Source organism: Falco rusticolus, chromosome 3 (genome assembly GCF_015220075.1).
Source record: "Falco rusticolus isolate bFalRus1 chromosome 3, bFalRus1.pri, whole genome shotgun sequence".
Lineage (NCBI taxonomy): Eukaryota > Metazoa > Chordata > Aves > Falconiformes > Falconidae > Falco > Falco rusticolus.
In genome coordinates, this window is record NC_051189.1 from 11,443,550 (window position 1) to 11,463,314 (window position 19,765).

At 38.9% G+C, this 19,765-nt stretch overlaps 1 protein-coding gene across 4 annotated transcripts in view; it reads right to left on the reverse strand.

Moving 5' to 3' along the window:
- TRIO (trio Rho guanine nucleotide exchange factor) overlaps positions 1–19,765 on the reverse strand; it is a 254,719-nt gene that overhangs the window by 163,589 nt on the left and 71,365 nt on the right. For all 4 annotated transcript variants that reach the window (XR_005103017.1, XM_037379282.1, XM_037379280.1 and 1 more), the window contains exons 2-6: positions 17,241–17,315; positions 10,067–10,181; positions 6,348–6,540; positions 5,187–5,699; positions 2,167–2,289 (exon numbers count right to left, since the gene is read on the reverse strand). Coding sequence is in view for 3 of the 4 variants with exons in the window: in XM_037379282.1 (XP_037235179.1) it covers positions 2,167–2,289; positions 5,187–5,699; positions 6,348–6,540; positions 10,067–10,181; positions 17,241–17,315 (1,019 nt within the window). In the remaining variant the exon portion in view is untranslated. The remainder of the gene's footprint in view (positions 1–2,166; positions 2,290–5,186; positions 5,700–6,347; positions 6,541–10,066; positions 10,182–17,240; positions 17,316–19,765) is intronic.

Here is a 19,765-nt window from a genome sequence, read left to right on the forward strand (position 1 = left end):
TGGTTGTAGATGGGTTAAAAGTTAAATTCCATCTCTAGTGTTAAAGCACTCACATAAGAGATCTTAAATCAACTCTGATTACTGAACAGTTACACTGACAAGAACAGTGAACAAGGAGTACCTTGTTAAGCACAGAGTATATGAGAAAAGTGCTCAGGGAGAAGCTGAACATGCTGACAAATGTTAAGATTACTCAGTATTTTTCCGGCTAAAAGCTAATGAAAATTAAGGTGTGCCAAAATTTGATCAGTTCTCATCATTCGTTTATGTCACATTCAGTTTAATCTTTTCCTCTATAATCTGCATGTAAGGCTTTTGCCATTTAACCAAACAAACCCCAGAAAACCTGCATGTTGCTTAAATCAAAACCAGGGACTGATCATTTTGAATTTGTGTTTTTCTATTCTGTGCCAAAGAACCACTGGGGGTGGGGCAGGGGGGAGCTATGCTACAGAAACACCTCAAACAACTAAAGCTTTCTTTTCCCTTTTTGAATATTTGGACTGTGTAATTTGCCCCAAATTTAAGCTGTTCCTTGCGTGCTTCAAGAAAACATTTTATAGGCTGAGAAAAAGTCCTCTACAATTAATGCATTTGACTACTACAGGCAAAACAGAGATTAAAAAACAGAGCAGTAGGGATTATGCTACACTGCTCAAGTGCTTCCTACTGCTCAGAGTATCTGAACAGTATGGAAGCAAATAAAAAAATAAAAAAAAAAAAAGTCATCCAATTTGAAGAAAAGAGGGCAACAGTGACTAATACCAGGACAGGCTGACAGAAGAAGAATTCAGCCTCTAGAATACGAGCCCAAGAACTGCCTGGAAGCCTATCCAAAATTACTAAGTTCCAAAAGTCATGTCAATGACACCTACTGTCCTTCTGTGAACTTCCTTCTGCTCCACTTCATACGCTGAGCAATGAGCAACAACAAAATACTCCGTAAACAAGCAAATCCCCATGCCCATGGAGTGAACCTATACCTTCCAAACCTAATGGCCAAAGTAACATCCGTATATGATGTTACGTAACTTAATGACAATGTCCACCAGCATTTGCTTTACTCTTTCCAAAAAGTTCATATTGATCTTTATTTTTTTTATTATTATTTTTGCATATTTTTTTTGTTTTTGCAAACGTAGTTGAGTTGCAAAAGAAGAAAATGTAGCTTGTCTGTTCGTGTCATCTATTGGCTTAACTCTAGCTATATCATACACAAGAGCTGCCTTACTAGTCTTTCTGTTATTTCAGCAAGATGCATAACCTAGGTAAATTTACTTTGCCACTCTCCCTTTCCACAATTAGTAGTCCTCTCCTACAAAAACACCGTATAGCAAGAGTTGACTGTTTAGACTATACTTCCATTCAATTCCCATCCTTGGATTGCCAAGGTTGTTAATTTCTAACAAGACTGGTAGTGTTCTTCCTTTGCTGAGCTGACAGCCAGGGATTGGATGTAGGCCCAGACTCCCAAAGTCATTTAAACACCTCCCATCATCCTAGTGAAAAGGACCTAAAACTTGCTCGAGAATTTAGCCCCCATGTTCAGGCAGGAATTTATGAAACTGAAAATAAGCAGCTTTTACTCACTTCTGGTTGAAATCCAAATTTTTAATTGCAGCCTAATGATAGCTCATCCTAACATGACATCTGACAAAAAAAAAGTTTACCTCCATCCTACTGTGTCAGAAATAAGAAGCGTGTCTTCCTAAAAATATGGAAAGTTATTACACCAGGCTCAGCTGTTGATCACTGCTTCTCAGAACTTTTTGTCTAAGTTGCAATCTATTCAGAAGATCCTGAGATCTATTTCTTTCTGTATGGAGTGCTGAATTCCATATTACATGATTCTCTGGAAATTCCTACAATACTCAAAGCAGCACTCAAACACACATCCCAGGTTCTAGAAGTCTGGACACTTATTTGAGAAGTGCTAAGGTTGTGTTGAATACTGCCATCTGTCAAAACAATTTTGTTGCTTGACCACAATAACTCTGTACTCTGCTACCCTTTATTTTCCTTCATTGTGTTTTATAATTCGTCTGCTCAAATACAAATTTGCACTACTTGAAACAGAAGGGATGATTTATGTCTATGATTTATGTATTCTACCTTAACATAGAGGAAAATAGTCAACATGTAGTGCTGTGTCAGTGCTGTTCTTACCATACAGTTCATGGCAAAGTGATTGTGCTGTGTCTGAAGCTCCATTGCGTGGGGGTGACTGGTTCCAATCTCTGTGTAGCTGTTCAGAAACAGACCTTTGTTGTGTGTGATCCAGTCAAACATCTACAAGAAAAAATTAGGGAGGAAAAAAAAAATCACTAGTTTTTTACAGCACAAATCACAGACAAGTCATGTGAGAAATCTGTGAATACAAGACAGAAAGAGTCTTAAGGCCATGTACATTTTAACTAAATCACGGCTGAAATCAGACTTTTTGGACCAAACAGCCTAGGCTGTTAAATCTTTACTATAGGGGTTTATCTCAAAAAGTTACAATAACATCATAATCCTAGAGTCATAAACTTCATTACTACAAAGAAGTCATAGTAAACTAACAGGCTTGGAGCACAGCCCTGAGTTACCGAGCTTATACGTTTTCCAGTGTCAGCATTTCATGTCGTCAGCAGCTTAGTAATTTAGAATGAAAAAGGCAACTCATGGAAATCAAATATAAATTCATTCTTGCTGATCAAGTACTTCAGCAGCAAGTTTAATATTTTTAGTTCAGAACTTTACAGCAGATTTGAAAACAACTTTTCTATTACTAAACAAATTTTTAAAACCATACATGAGCACAGATTTATACAATACATTCTTCCAGACAAGCTTAAGGATAAAGTTTAAATATGTTTGTTTAAAAAAGAAAAAAAGAATTTAACACTCAAACAAATTATACAACACCCATGAATGGAGGTACATAGGTATGTTAACAGTGGCACTGGAAGACAGTTTTCAAAGACCAAGCAGCACAGCAAAAGGCTAAGTTTATCCCCCACCTCCTACCCTCCAGCAACTGTCTTTAAAAGATTTAAAGATCTTTAAAAATATGCTGGCTAACAGAGCAATATTATTAAATCCATTATTCCACCCAGGTACATGACAAATCAAATTTAAGTTGACCATAGTGTGGAAAGGACTGTAAACAAAAGAAAAAAGTTTTAAGAGCTTAGACAACTAAGGCAGCTGATCACAAATTCCTAAGATTTTCAGTTTCTTATCTTGACTATAGTGAAGATGTGTTAAAACACTATTCAAAATAAACACTGGTCCTGCTTGTGACCACCTTTCTCTAGGTAGTTTGTCTTTGCTACAGGGCAATTCTAACCAGATTCTCTCTCACCTCACCCCTTTTTTGCCTTCTCTTCTGAACCAGCTCAGATTGCTCGTGCAAAGAGTTGTGCAAGTACTCCAAAATGAACATGTTCATTTCTCCCCATCCAATACCCTTTATTTTCCCAACAAAGATCAAGCCCTTTCTCATACCTAAATAAATCACACAGACATACATATGTATGTCTATATATATATACACATATACATAAGGAAGCCCTGAGCTATGGAATCTAATCTGACACAAGCAGTGAAATAAAGGCTGCAAGTAGATTAAGGCAAGGGCGGCTTCAATCCAAAAGTGAGTTGGGATACTACACAAACCTTCTTTTTAATCTTTTTCTGCTGGCTGGTAAGTCCCAAGTATGCTAGCTGCTGTAAACCCCCTTTTGAGGTGCCTAACGTTTCCTTGTATTTTGAAAGAAAGATACATTAATTTAATATAGAGTTATTCTTGCAATTGGGAACCTAGAAAACACAGGTAGAGTTTATGCAACCACATGGCAGGACAGAGATCAATCCCACAGTATTTCACAAGGAGTTTCCTAAAGCCTAAGTTCTGTGAGCAACTTTTAGATGAGCTGAATACCATATGAGCACCATCAAAATATATTTTATATAAAGAATAATTAATGCTGTAATTAAGTGGCTGAAAGGTTGCTAAAAAGCATTTTGGGCCTGAAAGAGCAATACTAGACCAACGGTTTGTTATTTTCTAAATAATTCTATAACTCTAAATGCACTTGACCAGATTTTTTCCAACTCTTTACATGCCCCTACTATTTTCAGTTACACCAATTCTGTAAACACTTTAAATGGTACTTTTAAAAAAGTATTTCTTTTCTAAACACATCAGAAAACATCAAGAGTAGTGTAAAGAAAGTCCCTGAGCTGAAATGATGAGGGTAAGGGTAAGTACAGGGGAAGAAAACAGAGGAGGGAGGAGGAAGTAGCAGTGGTATACATATTTGCTCTGCTTTTACTCTTCCCTATGCATCTGCTTATGATCACTGCTGCAGAGCAGGATACTGCTTTAATACAGACCTTTGGTCTCATCCAGTTCAAGCATTCTTCCATGAAATATTTTTAGAAGCCAGCCAAAGACCATACTTACCACTTGACTGCACAGTCTAGTTGCCGGAGAAAAATTCCCCACCCTTTCTTAAAGCTATTTGTTCCATGGTAACAAGCTAATAACAAGTGATTGCAAAACCATTCTATATGAAAATAGATCTTAATTGAGCTCATCTAAAAGTGATCTGCTTGCCTCATTTCCTCTTCAAATTCCATGACAATCAAGAGCTTTCTTATTTGAAGGGGCTGGTTAGTTTGAAATGTTGTGAGATCACCCAGTCCCCTGTTAATGACATATGCACTGTCAAAAGAGATACATCAGTTTTTAGCCTGGGACTTTAAATACTGCATCAATGAAGCAGTTCCCCATGTCAGACTCTTCAGACTTTGTTGACTGCCTGTCACTCAAATCCCAAGGGTCGCTCCAAAGGAGACTGACGTAGCCCTTATACATCTGTATTTATAGTGTACAGCACTCTTCTTCACTTGATGGATACAAAAGCTTCTGTCTAGAATAAAAACTTACCAAAGCAAAAGTCACTACCACTTAATTTTCTTCGGTGACAGCTACCTGTGTTCTTTACAACACAGAGCTACTACTCCATCCCTTTTACTCCAGAAGACTGAGTCATTCTCAATGAAGAAATCCTTCATTTCTCATTAAAAGTTTAGTGATCAACTATAAAGACAAAAATTACTATTTGCAGTTACCCTTGGTACTTCTTTCAAGTTTGTCAAGCAGTGCCCATTTATACTCCCCTCCCCCAACCCCATACCTTCTCAGCATCCTGCTCAAACAGCCTGAGCTGAAAACATTGGTCCAATTTCAATTTCCGTACATGCCACATCTGATGCAGATGCTGCCGTGTTGAGTGCAGCCTGTCCAGCATGGTGGATACTTTGGGTAAAAGGTTCTGTAAGTCTGCATTCCCTGACCCAGAGTTCTTTTTGGGAAAGCTGTCACTGCTCTGTATCCGCTGGAGCAGCTTTTGTCCTTCCACATCAAGGTCCTCGATAGGGGCCTTAATGACTTTCTTTTTTAATTGTGAATGCTCCTCTATCATATTACGAGCACCTTCCAGGTCCTGAGGCATTTCCTTTTTTGACAATATATCTTGCAGTTCCTCCAGTCTGGACAGCATATGGGTTGCATTGCTAATGTAGTCCTCAAAGGCAACTCTGATTTCTATCCACTCCTCATGGTTGTACTCCAAACAGCCATCAAATTCTGGGGTTAGCTGAGAAGGATCAACTACTTTGGTAAGGCCTTCCAGAGACACCATATTTGTCTAAAAGACAAAAATTAAAATTAAAAAATGCTGTTAGTAAAATGAGTTTGAAGTTTTCTTTCAAGTTTTTGTTTTGCCCTTTCTAAGAGTTGATAATTTTGTTCGTGAAGTCCATGTGACTTAACTTTTCAAATATCAATTCTGATCTGTCTCCCTGTCTTGCAGGTATTTCCCCAAATAAGAAAAAACTTTATTTCCTTCCTGCTTCACTAACCTTAAGGAGAAAACAGCAACCACTCCTTTGACTACTGTTTTGATTAAGTTTTGACTTTGAGTCTTGTAAAGCAGCAGGAGGGTAACAGCAAGGTTCGGTTGGCTGCTTTCCTCTGAATGCTGGTGATATCACAGTTACTACAATGCAGACGAAGACAACAAACAGACGAAACCTAATTTCTTACCACTGGGGGTAAACCCCTAATTCCAGCTTTCTCATGCTCAGAAAAAAAAATAAAATAGAATGGCAATATGCACAACTATCTAGCCAAAGTACATTAAAAAACCCACACTCCCTCTAACACCACAGGCCTTATGTACCCCTCCTCTCATCTAGAACGTAATTTATCTGAGAGTTTTCAAGGTGCTGATCAGTGGTGAGGACACGTAAAACCATGAAATACATGTAAATTAGTATCCCATAGGGGAAATTACCTCAAACTCAAACTTGGAGCTGCCAAAGTTAGTCCTCTGTTTCTGCCAGAAATTGTCTGGCTTGATTATCAGTGCAACATGAATACAACATGGAAAGGATTCCTGTAAAATCTTCAGCAGAGGTTTTATGGAGTCCCATTTTGACCCACGCATATCTACAATGACCGTGAATCCTCGTTTACATACTTCCTCACTGCAGAAGAAAGAAGAAAAGGTTATCAAGCAAGTGTTACAACTTCAAACACAGCACTCTGCTGCACCACACTGCCTAACGAACGTGGCCTCCTCAGCTAAGTGTAACACCCTAGGGCAGGGGTCCTCAAAGTACGGCCTGCAGGCCATATACGGCCCCCCAGGGTCCTCAATCTGCCTGCTGGTATTTACAGACCCCCCCCACCCCCACCCCCAGCCAGGGGTTGGGGGGGGTGGGAACCAAGCAGCCGCAGATGACTGCCTGCCACTTTATCCACACGCCAGCCCCCTGGTTAAAAAGTTTGAGGACCCCTACCCTAGGGTCTCACTATTGACTAGCTGACACATACAACTCATGAACCTCTCAGGAAGTTTCTCTCCCCCTTCCCTGCCCAACTCCTTGAGGGTGATAGCTTTACACTTGTTACTGATTTGATAATCTGTCTTTATCTCCTCTTTCATTTTCATCATTTATATTCACGATGATTCATCTTCTGGTCTTGTTTCTCCTTCACCTTATACACACATTAAACACACCATTTACTGAAGCAGCAATATGCAATTCATTTACAATTGACTCTTCAGAACGCACCCACACTTTACTGATAACAATATTTATGCCTTTCTAATGACTGAGGGGATCCTCTAAAAGACAGAAGATGGCATACTGTTCTTACCTACCAGTTCTGCAACATTTGCAAACTGTCTCAGATTTAGTCCCATATTATCTGAGAGTTAAAGACTCTGTAGAGGGAAAAACACCCTTTATTGACAGTTCCTTCTGCAACAGGATCAATTTGTGGATAGATAATGGATAGGAAAGCATTTTATGGATGTAAATAAAACCACATCAACCTGTTTCTACTAAATTTGCGCTCAGTTTTGCTGTCCAAAAGTTGACAGATCTTACATCCAAACTCCTTGATAACTCTTCTGATAATGACAGATTTAATTTCTTTTCATCAATACCTTTTGCACACTTAGTACTTGGCACTGATCAAATGCGGCAACTACCACCAACACCAGATACCTTGATTTTGTTCCAGCAGAAGTGGATACATGACCTTCTTAACACGGAAGGGGAAAGTATTTCAAAACCAATGCATCATAGCTAATGGGCTATCAAAAGGCACCAAATGTCCATTGTTTGAGTATGAGTCCCTTTCAGTGATGTGACTAACATAAATGCAATTCTGGAATTCTCGTGGAGAGGTTTTTACATGTGTCCAAGAAGGGAAGCTTCACTGGCATACTTTACACAGTCTCACTGGCAACACTATAAAAACATGAGTTATGACTGATACAGGACAGCAAAGGAGCTTTTGAAAGAAGTGATAATAAAGGTTCTTTAGAAAAGAAATCTTTATAAAAGTTTAAAAAGTTCATTAAAGTGTTTTTTTTTTAAAAAAAAAGCCAAAAAACCAAAACCCCAAAACCAAACAACCACCATTTAAAAAAGGAGTTTATCACAATAGATGCTGGCTGTCCCACCTGCCCATGGGAATGCCCAAAACCGCAATGGTAGCAGGAAATACATTAAAATTCACTAGCCTGGCATACTCGTAGGCTACAGCATATGATTTTCTGATCATGATGAAAATGTTTTCTAACAGCCTCACAGGATTAAAGCACAAAAGGGACTAGTGTTTTAAAGAGACACCCATTACTGAAAAGCTCATGCTATTACACGAGTGCTGCTCAGTCCATCCCTATCCTACCACAGAAACTGGGCATCACATGAGGAAGAGTGCTTGCCTCTAATTCACAAGGCATACATCTACTAAGGTGTACAAAGCAGCCCCTCATCACATGATACAATGCAGATGTGTTGCCCCATCATATGGCCCCATCATCTGACAAAAGATGAATCTCTTTTGGCCAAGGATCACAAAAATTTCTCGAGGAGGCTTTAGTCAGCCAAGGTCACCTGTTTGGTAAACCTGAACTACACAGTACCTGGTCCAGTCAGCACTGGTGACAAGCTTCCTGATATTTTTATATCAGATAAATTTTTAAATTAGTAAAACTGTGAGACTGAATCACCTTAAGTGTTTAGAACTCTTGCCAAACAACTGATACCTCTGAATCTTCACCTACATGGAGTAACAGTACTGCAGTAACTAACAGATCACATGTTTGGGGCTATTTGTACCAATTGGAACTTAGTAATTAGCAAGAGTTGCACGATCCATCCCTAAAACATGTCTCGTATGAAAACGAGTCTTGTATTTAACAAAGCTCCCTTAATTCTCAAAGCTTTGTGATGCTTACAAAGCTATAAAATCTGCACTAACTTTCTTTTAATTTTAAATCTATTGATGCTAAACTAGCATACATCTTTTACCAGAGAATCACTGTATTTTGCCAGATTATCTCTAGAAAACTCTTTTGGGCATATTTTGATGCACATTTATCTACTAGCTTTTTCAGTTACTTGAAGCTCTAGAGGGCTAGAATACATCTCAAACATTCAAATATGAAGTCAAATTATTTCAGAAGTAAAAGTCTCAAGCCTTCTCCCTGTTCTCCTTCCTTTACCTCCCCCAAATCCCCCAGTTAACTTAAAAAAAAAAAAAAGTACTAAACACTCCTACACTTCAAAGTTAAATAAAGACTAGAATAACTGAGTTATCAACCAATGCTTTTAAGGAAGGCCATACACACTATCAACTACATGTCTTGAAGTTATTTTTATGAAACCACATCTGTAAATCTGAAAGTGACATCTGATTACATCAGGTGCAGAGACAACTGCCTATAAATTAACACATTACAGAAATATGGAAGATACTGCATTCAGGGATGTTGTCCAAGCGACTTTTTTCACCTGTAGTGACAACTTCTTCTTGATGTCATAGGCAAATGTATTCAAGCAGAGTCAGCATTATTCCAGTCTGCACCAAATGCAAGCAGATTCTGATATGGACCTCAAGTCAGGGTCTTACAATCATTTTTGTCCGCAATTCAGTTACTACTATGAATAAAGATCTATGTGAACAAACTTTTTTACATATATATAATACATAACTTTTTATATATAAATATATGTATATATGTATGCCTATATAAACACACACACATACACAACTAGCACTGGATTTGACTCCTGCCGATTTATTTGAATAACACATTCTAATTCATATCTTCAATTGCTGATAATACAATGATATCAGTACTTTCACAGATCTCTTCACAGGTTTATCTGAGACCTGTACAAGCAATGTTACATATACTTCTTGTGGTTATTCCTGTGCTATACCAGGACAGTATAACTTACCTAATACAAGTAACAGGACAGTTGTGCTGACCTCACTCCACACCGGGTATATTTTGAATGATGACCAGCATGTTTCTAATTACGTGCTTTAGGTCTCTTCCAAAAAGCAGTTTGAAAACACTAACTGAAAGAACTTGGTATAAATTTGTGCATTTTCTTACCTTGTTCAGTCTTCTGTCTTGTGGATATACTGCAACATAACCCATTTGTTTCATTTTATAGCCTCAGAGCTTACCAGACCATCACTTACCTAGGAATACAAGCTAGGTATGAAATTAGCCTTCTAAGGTCTTCTTGCCGTATTCTGTCATGATTACTACGCGCTGGAAACGTTAGAATGGGACCTCCACGCTTATCTCTGCCACCTGAAAAATTAAACATGTTAAAAGACCCCACACCTAACACCATTCTTGTTTGCAAAAACTAGTCTTCAGAATACTTTTTGAAAACTTAAGTCCTACATTGTTTCATGAATATCCACTCAAAAAAAGAAATTATTTCAAATTAAATGCCAACACTGTCATTTAGAGACCAGCTTAAAATTTAATTTTGGGAGTATCAATCAGCATATTGTCGTAATTCCCTCAATAAGGAAGGAACTGTCAAAAAAAATGGAAACAAAGAATAACCATAGCATTACACTTAGAAATTACAGTCACATTGAAGTTTCACTGGCAGTGTGAGATCTCCAGCAATGGTGCTTTGTTAAGTGTTTAATTTTTGAATCAGCAATTGTACAGATTAAATTTACATAGACAGTTATGCTACTTTATAGGCAAGTATTTAGAGGATACCCAGCATTAACTTCCATACTAGCACAGAGTTTAGGTATATAGTATTTCACACCCAATGCATATAGCAGATGAGTAGATGAATACTATTCAGGCATTTACTTTATATTTTTACCCTGTTCTGACGTGCAGATTCTGAACTGTCAGTTTATAATTTTTCATCCTGTTAGCAACGCAGGAAATTCTGAATCCACTTAATACATAAGGCAAAAAATCTGCCTTTGAGTAGTTCCACTTAAGTGTATTCCTTATTCATTAGACTGCACTGACTTACCGTCGATGAACATTAAAAAGCAATCTTATATCCAACCCCTTGCTGGTGACAACAAAATGTTGCTATTACTAAATGCTAAATTCAAGGCAGTAGGTTGTCTTTATTAACACTTGTATAATAGCACACACATTTTTACAAGCTAAATTTCACATATATGTTCTCAACCACAGATGTGTGGACTGTTACATCCTGCCCCATGGAAATGCAGAAAAACACTATCCTCTGTCCTGAACGATTTCTCATTGCAAATCAGCTCCTCATTGCAAATCCATGCTACTAAGGAGTAGTTAGTTTTTGGGTTTGTTTTGTTGTTTGGTTTTTTTAAATTACTTACAAAGGAAGGCCAAAAGCAAAGGAATAAAAGTAGTCACTCAAAATTTCATCGCTAGCCTCCCCACGAGTCTGGCTGTGCTTGCCAAACACCAGCCTAGCTGTCGAGGTATCCAGGGATTGTCTGCGCTGGATATATTCCCCATGAGGCACCAAATGAAACTCAGAAGAGGCAAAAGCAGTTTTGAATTTCTGTCAAGCTGTTATGCCAGAAACCTAAACTTGAAAGGAAATGCATGTTCTTATCTTCCATGACCCTCTTAAGTGGGACATGAGATTAAAACCAACTAAGTTGCCTCTCCACATTAGAATGAGACAAGTCTGACCTTGACCACATTGACCCACTTGCCAAGAAAAGAGCTTTGAGGATTTTTACATAGCAAGTGACAGGTTAAAAGCTAGACAGAAGACACAAAAGAGAGGAAAGATAAACGACCAAGAATCTAACAGCCCAGGCCTCCCCTCACCTCCAGAGCAATTGCTGGCCTCCAAAGCTACCAAATTTAGCCGAAAGCCTGCCGCAGTTCCTAACGCTCTCCTCAGGGCACTGCAGGCCATCAACTGCAGGCCTCAAAAACTTACATTTCAACTGGTAAACACTACTGACTCCAACCCCACAGAAAACATGCTGGATTGCTCAGGGGAGGAATTTTTCTTTAAAAAAGCTGCAGCTAGCAGCAAAGAGCATGCACTGAATTGTCTTTATTACTCTCTAAACATTTTGAACAAACGCCTTGTTCCAGAAAGTCACCTCAGATCAGGCCTCTAGGCCTTTCCCACACAGTAACCCCTATCGTGACATGGCAAAGGAAAGAAATCCATGCTATGTAAGCCATTTTGGATGGCACTTCAGTTGGCTTCTAGCTCCACATACACCACAGAGAAAACCCATTTTTTAAGTATGGTGCTTAAATTTCTGATAAATCATATCCTGATTTTTTAATATGTTGAGACAAAAATCTGTCATGCAAATTTCAGGTGTAGATGAGTAATGAAGATATTAATACAGCCTGGATTTTTGGTGAAAAGAATTTCACTATCCAGTCTTAAAACCAGGCACCAAAATTGCAAATATTAAGCAAAAACGTCCCGAAGACTCAGTTTTTTTTCATCAGCTATATTGAAAGCTTTCTTAGGCCTTTTTCAATAAATAACTCATTTCCTTTGTTCCTGATGCTCCTGTGTGTTACACAAGCAGGAATGTTAAAAGAAACAATGTATGAGGCATCAGGTGGGAATTTCCTGCCTCACAATACTCTTTAACCAACTCAACCCCTTATTTGTCTTGGTTCAAGAAAAACATATTAAGCTACTACTTTCATGGGTGAGACTTCCATTTTTACCCCTTTCCTTTTATATAAAACCCCCAGAGTACTGAGAAATTCTCTGTTTATGCCAAGATGTGTCATATGAGTAGCTGATCAACTCACGAGTCACCCAACATGAATCACTTCTGTCTAGTGCACATCAATAACAGCAGTCTTGTTGATGGTCTCCAAATGGCACGGAAATCAACAGGCTGAGTAGTTCAGGTTTTTTTTCAAGAAATGCCTTTTTACCTGGTTTCGAAGTACTTGGGTAAAGCTAAACAGTGGGGTTTTGTGGCATGTTTGAAACGCAGGACGTTATCAAGTGCTGTTTCCTCATATGAAGCCAAGATAACTGCACCTTCTAGGAAAATGCTCTCCTGGTCTAAGTATGTGTAGGGATGTTAGAGTATCGGTACTTCAACAGACTTCAATTTAAACTTAGCAAAACAATTGCACCCAAGACTCCATTTCTGCTTCATGGTTGCAGCTCTAGGAGGCTTTTCTATTTTAGGTGGTAAGATACCCAGTACTCAAGCAGATTATTTCCCAGTTCAGTGAAAATCAGTCCAAGGAACCTTCTCCTCTTCCTCCTGCACCCACTCCCCACCCCCCCCTTTTTTTTTTATTGTTGTTGGCAATTTTAGAAAAACAACACAAGATTCACAGGGGAGCTGCACCCAAGCATTTGCATTCTACACACCAAGTTAATTTTGTTACTTTGACCAATACAAGATAAAGCAGTCCAGTCTGTCAAACTGTTTTCATGAAGGACAAGTATTTCCAATACAGAATTTATTCCAGAATCAGTATGTACAGATACCAGAATTCAAGCTAGCTTGTTGAGCTTTGGGACTTTGCAGTTACCAACCTACATACAGCAAGATGTACTTCACAATACTTCACAGAAGTATTTGTTCTTCTGTACTTCACTGCCTCCTGCCCTAGCAAGAATATGCCTGCCTCAAGACGTTTCAGAACTGAATTCTCAGAGACTACATCTTTCCTTCTCACTCCAGCTGTCATCCAATCATTAATTTTACCTTTCTTTAACAGTTTGAGCATCACAGCTACGCTAACAAATTTTAAGATATGCAAGGAACACACAGATTTTAAACAATTCCATATGATTTATCTGCACCACAGTCCTCATTTGCACAAAATCTATTATTTTTTTAAAGTTACCCTGGCTGGTTCTGCACATGACAGAGGCAAGGAGAAAGAATTCTCTTTCACCTAAATACATCTTCAGATATGCTAAATTATGAAAAATCCACTCATTTCTTTCACTTAAACAGCCCCTTCCCCCCCCATCATTAACAGCTCAATAAAGGGGACTAAACTGGATTGTGAAGATGGAGGAGAAAGCAAAAGTGAATCACATCAGATCCACTGTGATTTCTGGCAGAGGGAAAGCAACTACTGAAAGAGTTTTTTCCAAAGTGATGAAGCACTCAGTGCAAAGAAACAGAAGTTACGTTGACTAGATCCATTAAATAACTATATCCACTGGAAACCCAATGAAAGGAATAGATGAAAAGCAATGACTGAAACAAAGCAATATAGAATTACAGGCTAACACAGACCAAAGAGGTACCTGTTGGAGAAAATGGAAACTCATTATACAGTTTAACCATAACATAGTACACTTGGAGTAAAAGTGGTGCCTCTGTGGGAGACATCTGTTACCAAGAGCTTTAACTTGATTAAAAAAACCAATATTTCCGACTGGATCAAAACGGATCCCAAGAATGGCTTAGGAGACACCTATGGTGGAAACAGTCATTGCTCCTTTTCTTCTTGATGTAGCTCCTTGTGCAAAGGGAGCGCCTCCATCCTCTTTATAGCTGCCCTTTAAGTACTAGAATACTGTGATAAGGTACTCCCTTGAGCTTTCTCTTCTCCAGGAAGAAAAGACCTCCTTCAGCCTTTCCTCATTGGGCAGGTTCTTCAGCCCTTTGACCATCTTGGTGGCCCCTCCTGTGGACCCACTTCCAGTCTGCTTGCATTTTTCTTTAATTGCAGGGACCTGAACTGGACACAGTACTCCAGGTGCAGCCTGAAAAGCACCGAGTCAATCAGGATGATCACATCTCCATCTCTGCTAGTAATGCCCCTGTGGATGCAGTCCAGGATCTGATTTGCCTTTGTTGCTGCAGCAGCACACCGCTGACTTATGTTGAGCTTTTTGTGCACCAGGACCCCCAGGCCCCTTTCAGCAAGGCAGCTCCTCAGCCACACAGACCCTAGGCTATACTGGGCCCCTTGGTTATTCTGACCCAGGTGGAGGACTCTGCACTTGTCTCTATCAAACTTCATACTGTTTTTGCTAGCCCACTCTTCCAGCCTGTCCAGATCTCTCCACAAGATGGCTCACCCTTTTATGTCCATCTCATAATAACATGGTCTCAAGAACTGCTTAAGTCAGCATTGTGGAAAAATCAGTGTCTTCAGCATTCTAAGAACACAAAGATGAATATACTGCATTACAGCCCATACTTACTCATTTAGTTTGGAGATGAAAGGTCTCAGCACAGAAATGCAGAGAAAAGACTGGGGAAGTAAACTGAGGATCTCAAACACTGCACAGTTTTTTTTTTAGACTGTTACTTGTGTAACCTTCCTGCTCTATAAAAAAGAACCATCTCTTAGCACTGTTGACTATCATACTTGATTTTTACTTAAGAAGGTATCTGACAATCAACAGTGAACTTGTTCCAGCAACTCCACCAGAACTCAAACAGAAATGAGAGAACAAAGTAGAAAAATTATAATTATGCTTGTGGATGCCTTAGGCTTAGTAGGACCATTACGAGTTTTTAGTAGAGATGACTGAGAGGTATCTTTAGATAAGAGTTTTAGTAGAGATATCCCAACTAAATTTGTCCTGCTTCTACAGACCTTAACAAGTTATAGTACTTACAAATATTAAAAGTACTTCAGCAAAAGTTGTACTTTTGAAGAAAAAAAAAGAAAGTACATTGAAAGTCTCAATAAATCAGTAATCCAACAGTCTGCCTTACTTTTGTGTTCTCAGGTATAAAGCTTGACAGTTCTAGTTCCACAATGGTTAAGGCCTAGCAGTGGTGGTAGTTTTGTGAGGGTTTTTTTGTTTGTTTTGTTTTGTGTGGTTGTTTGGGTTTTTGTAAATCACTTGCACTACTAATGTATCTAATTTCATTTGAGTTCCATTTGCAATGGAAATGTGAAACTACCGACTTTGGCAGATCAGTTCTGGCCAGTCTTGCTGCCCACAGCTATCTCCTCCATTCTTCTGTCAGAAGATGCTACCTTCACACTGGAAAGCTGGCAACCACTTCTGCCTGCCTGCACCTCATCTGCTCTGGTTCATAAGCCATTACCTCCCCTTAAATTTATCTTCAGCTTTCACTTGGCCCACTTCACTTTCACCGAATTAATGCCTTTTGAGAATGCCGTATGCTTTACATATTAACATTAGAGAATACCTATCATCTTTCAGATCCCTTCTAAAGGGTCTAAGTTAAGTTCTGGACAACTGGAAATTCAGAGGTTTTGGAATGGAAACTGATTAAATTTTCATGAAATGCCACAAAGGAAGGTCCAAAAAAGAGTAACAAGGGATTAAAATACTGTGCTTAACCCCCTTTTCTCCTCCTCTTTCCCTCTGAAAATACAGTTTTCAGCAAGCCTTCATCAGCACTACAGTTCATAAGCAGAACGGGAGTTCCCACACTACCAGGGAAATTAGCTCTGGGAAGTCTGTTATATCATTTATTACAGTAGCTAGGACCTTTTAAAGAAACCATCTTTTTTGCTTTACACCTCTACCTGATTCAGCAGAGTGGAGAGGATGAAGTACTGTAAACTACACACTATTTGCAAGCATCAGCATCCGTGCATAGCAAATCTCTAGAGTGCAGTTTCAGGGAACCTTTTGTATGTTTTAATATTTACAGATAAGAGCTTTATTTTTGGTGTTTGAGACAAATTATTTAGCAAAAAAAACCCCCAACCCTTTCAAGTACAAGACTGTCCTCCAAATCATTGGACACTAAAATAAGATTATGGCAAAGAGACTAATGTTTAATCCAAAGAGATCTGGAAGTACTTACTTCAGAAAGTCACACCAAAACGCAGTTCACAAGAATAAGCACCTCAGCCACCATTCCATCAAGTTACTTACCGAGTTATAGAATACGTTATGCTAGTCATTCATCTAAACCCCACTCTTAAATCCTCTGCTATCCCTCGTTAAGTAATCAACCAACTTCAAGGTATACGGTGGAGACAGCTAAAATTAGGTGCGAACTCATTTCACCATGAATGGCTATTAAGTGTGCTTCAAAAGATACGCACTGAAATTTCACCTCTGCAACAGAGCTGTTTCTCCAGTGCTTCAGATGGGCCAGTAACAAAGCCATCTCTTTAGAACTCTCCAGCAGAAGAACCAGAAATAAGAGAAGGAATAGGACTATGGATTGTTCTAAATAATGCTGTTGGATATGCAGGGGGGAGGGGACATGACCAGGATGACAACAAGCAGTGTGTTCCACACTCATGTATCTTCTTTAATACAGATCTTTTCACAATGCTTACGTTATGTTTGGGATATCCAGCTGGAATAGGTGCTACCCTAGATTTCCGTGACTTTTGTAATGAAATTCTAAGTATTTAAAATACTATTTCACATGTAACTAACACCACAGTTACACATTCCACAACAGGAGAAAATAACCGTACCTGAAAGGTATGCAACTTTTTCCTTTAAAATTGGCAATACTTCCATAGCCTTCATTTCATCATTTTTGCGAAACCCTAAAAGAAGGAAAAGACAAGATAATTAGTCCAAAATTCAGACAAGCTCAGCTTCTACATTTAATGAATGTAATTACATATAAACATTTACCTTCGGAATACAATCTGAAAGTTACGATGACAGGAATTAAGGTAATTTTATAGTAGAAGGTTGCAAAAATTAAACTAAACTTTTAACATGTATTAATTAACCAGTCATCGCTTTGACTAGCTTAACACAAATAGCATAGTCTGTTGGCAAGCCTCAGTAGAAAACAGGATATTGGAAGCAGCCTTTTTCATCAGTAAATAAAAACTATCAGTTAGAGCCTGTTGCTTTTTGGCATTCCAAATGCCAATTTCACCTTTTGTTCCAGTAGAAAGAAGTAGTATCAAGCTAATAAGAGTAGGTACCTTTACAACAATTACCAGTCAAAAAAACACCCCAACACAACTAAAAAACCCCAAGAAATTCCCAAATCCCAAAAAAAACAACACACACAAAGACCCACCAAAAAACCCCAACACTATTTACATGCAACTTCCCTTACGTCACTTCTGAAAGAAGAACTGGGAGATGAACTCTCAACTTTGCCTCTTCTGCTGCCTAACAGGTTCGGCATTTTTTTTAGGAGAGCACATTTTGTCTTATCAACTCTATACACCCATGAAGTCTGAAATGGTCCCCAAGGTGAGTGATTATGGTCAATGTTACAAAGCAGCACATCACCAGCTTGTCCCTCCTCTCTACTCTCATTACATTTCTGTGGCCAGGTTCTAAACTTCTCCCTTCTTTAGTAAGGGACATTTAGGAAGCATTTTTTTATTACCTTACATTCCATGTTGACTTGTAGAATACAGAACTGTTCATCTTATAAAAATTAGGTGGTTTTGTACCCACATTTCAACTGCCTGTACGATCCTTCCCAGCCGCCTTGGATTCACGTGCTTTTTCAAAAATCTCATTTCTGAAGAAAGTACCTCTTCTGAGGAAGAGCTCCTCTAACACTGCAGAAGCCCAGAGGTGCTGTTAAGTAAGACAGCCCAAATAGCCTGCTACAACACAGTAGTTGTGTTCCTTAAAAGCAAGAGTGAGCTATTTAGAAGGTAAACTAAGCTTAATTATTTATAATTTTAGGGAAATCTTACAAGAGCAAGCTCTGGTGTACGTAGCAGTCTTTTCTAAAATACATTTTTGTTCCTCTGTGTGTAAGGGCCACAATCCCTCTAGAGATGGCAGCAGAAGCTGTCATTGATGCTCAGGAGGGAGGCCACCATTTCTCTTCCTCCTCAAAAACATCCAAATGTTCCATATCCTTTGGTGTCAGGCTCTGCGCTTTAACAAAAGAACTGTGCACTTTAGAGCTAAAACTTGAAGGTACCTTACTGGTGTCATCAAGCAACACAAGATTTGTAAATAAGGGCATCATATATGTAAATTACATCACAAGTTTTCTATTCTAGCCAGCAATACTGAGACTCCCGTGCCACTAGAGTATCTTGTTATGTGCAGCGCACTAGGCTTCAAAACAGCCCCAGGACACACCAAACAAAACACCCAAAGGACAAAGCTGGCCAGGTGTTTACATATTATGAGCTATGAGGAAGGAGTAAACTGAGTGACACTGTTTAGTCTGAAGAACTGAAGGGAGACATGGTAGCAGTCCTCAAAACAAAGGCTAGTGATGGCAAAAGTAAATTGGCCGGAATTACAGCGAGAGGTTTGCTTTAAATGGAAGGAAGTTTTGTAAAGGAAAGAACTGTGCAGCAGCACACGGGACTGCCTGTGGAAAACCATGGAACATCCATGATTGGGGATTTTTAAAAAAATGCATTTAGACAAATGTCTGTCAGCAATGGGTCCCTCCAGTTCACTCTAACTGTTCAACCCAGGCATTGTCTCAGTACTCCAGATTACAAACAAAAGAAAACTAAACACATCCTCTTCCAGCCATTGGCTAGTTCCTTGTTTTTCTGTGAACACCACAAACCAAAAACAAATCCAAAATTCAATACACATTCTCAGAAAAGCTAGACCAGGAAAACTGGTTCCTTGGGTAAGCATGCTACATGGAGGGTTTCTACATCATAGACAGTATTTTGCAATTACAGAGCAACTCCAGACCAACAAAACAGCAGAGGAACACAGTTATTTCTTTCTCAGAAGTCTAAGGAGTCTAAGACAGCTCCAAAGGAACCTCTTGTATTATTCCCTCCTCCAGAATACTGGCTATGGGTTATCAACCTTTTCCTTAAACTGCCCACAGTTTTGTTCCTACTAAGTTTTCATTCAGTATGGACTAAAGCTTTAAACATGGCTTCAAGAAAAACTTTGGGCTTAAATAACTCATCTAAAAAGACAGCAGAGACCTTTACCACCTTGAAATATTCGGACTTCAGTTGACTACTAAGGCATACAGGCACACTTCCAGAATTAATTTTTTTTTTTTTAAACATGCTTTCAGCTACCC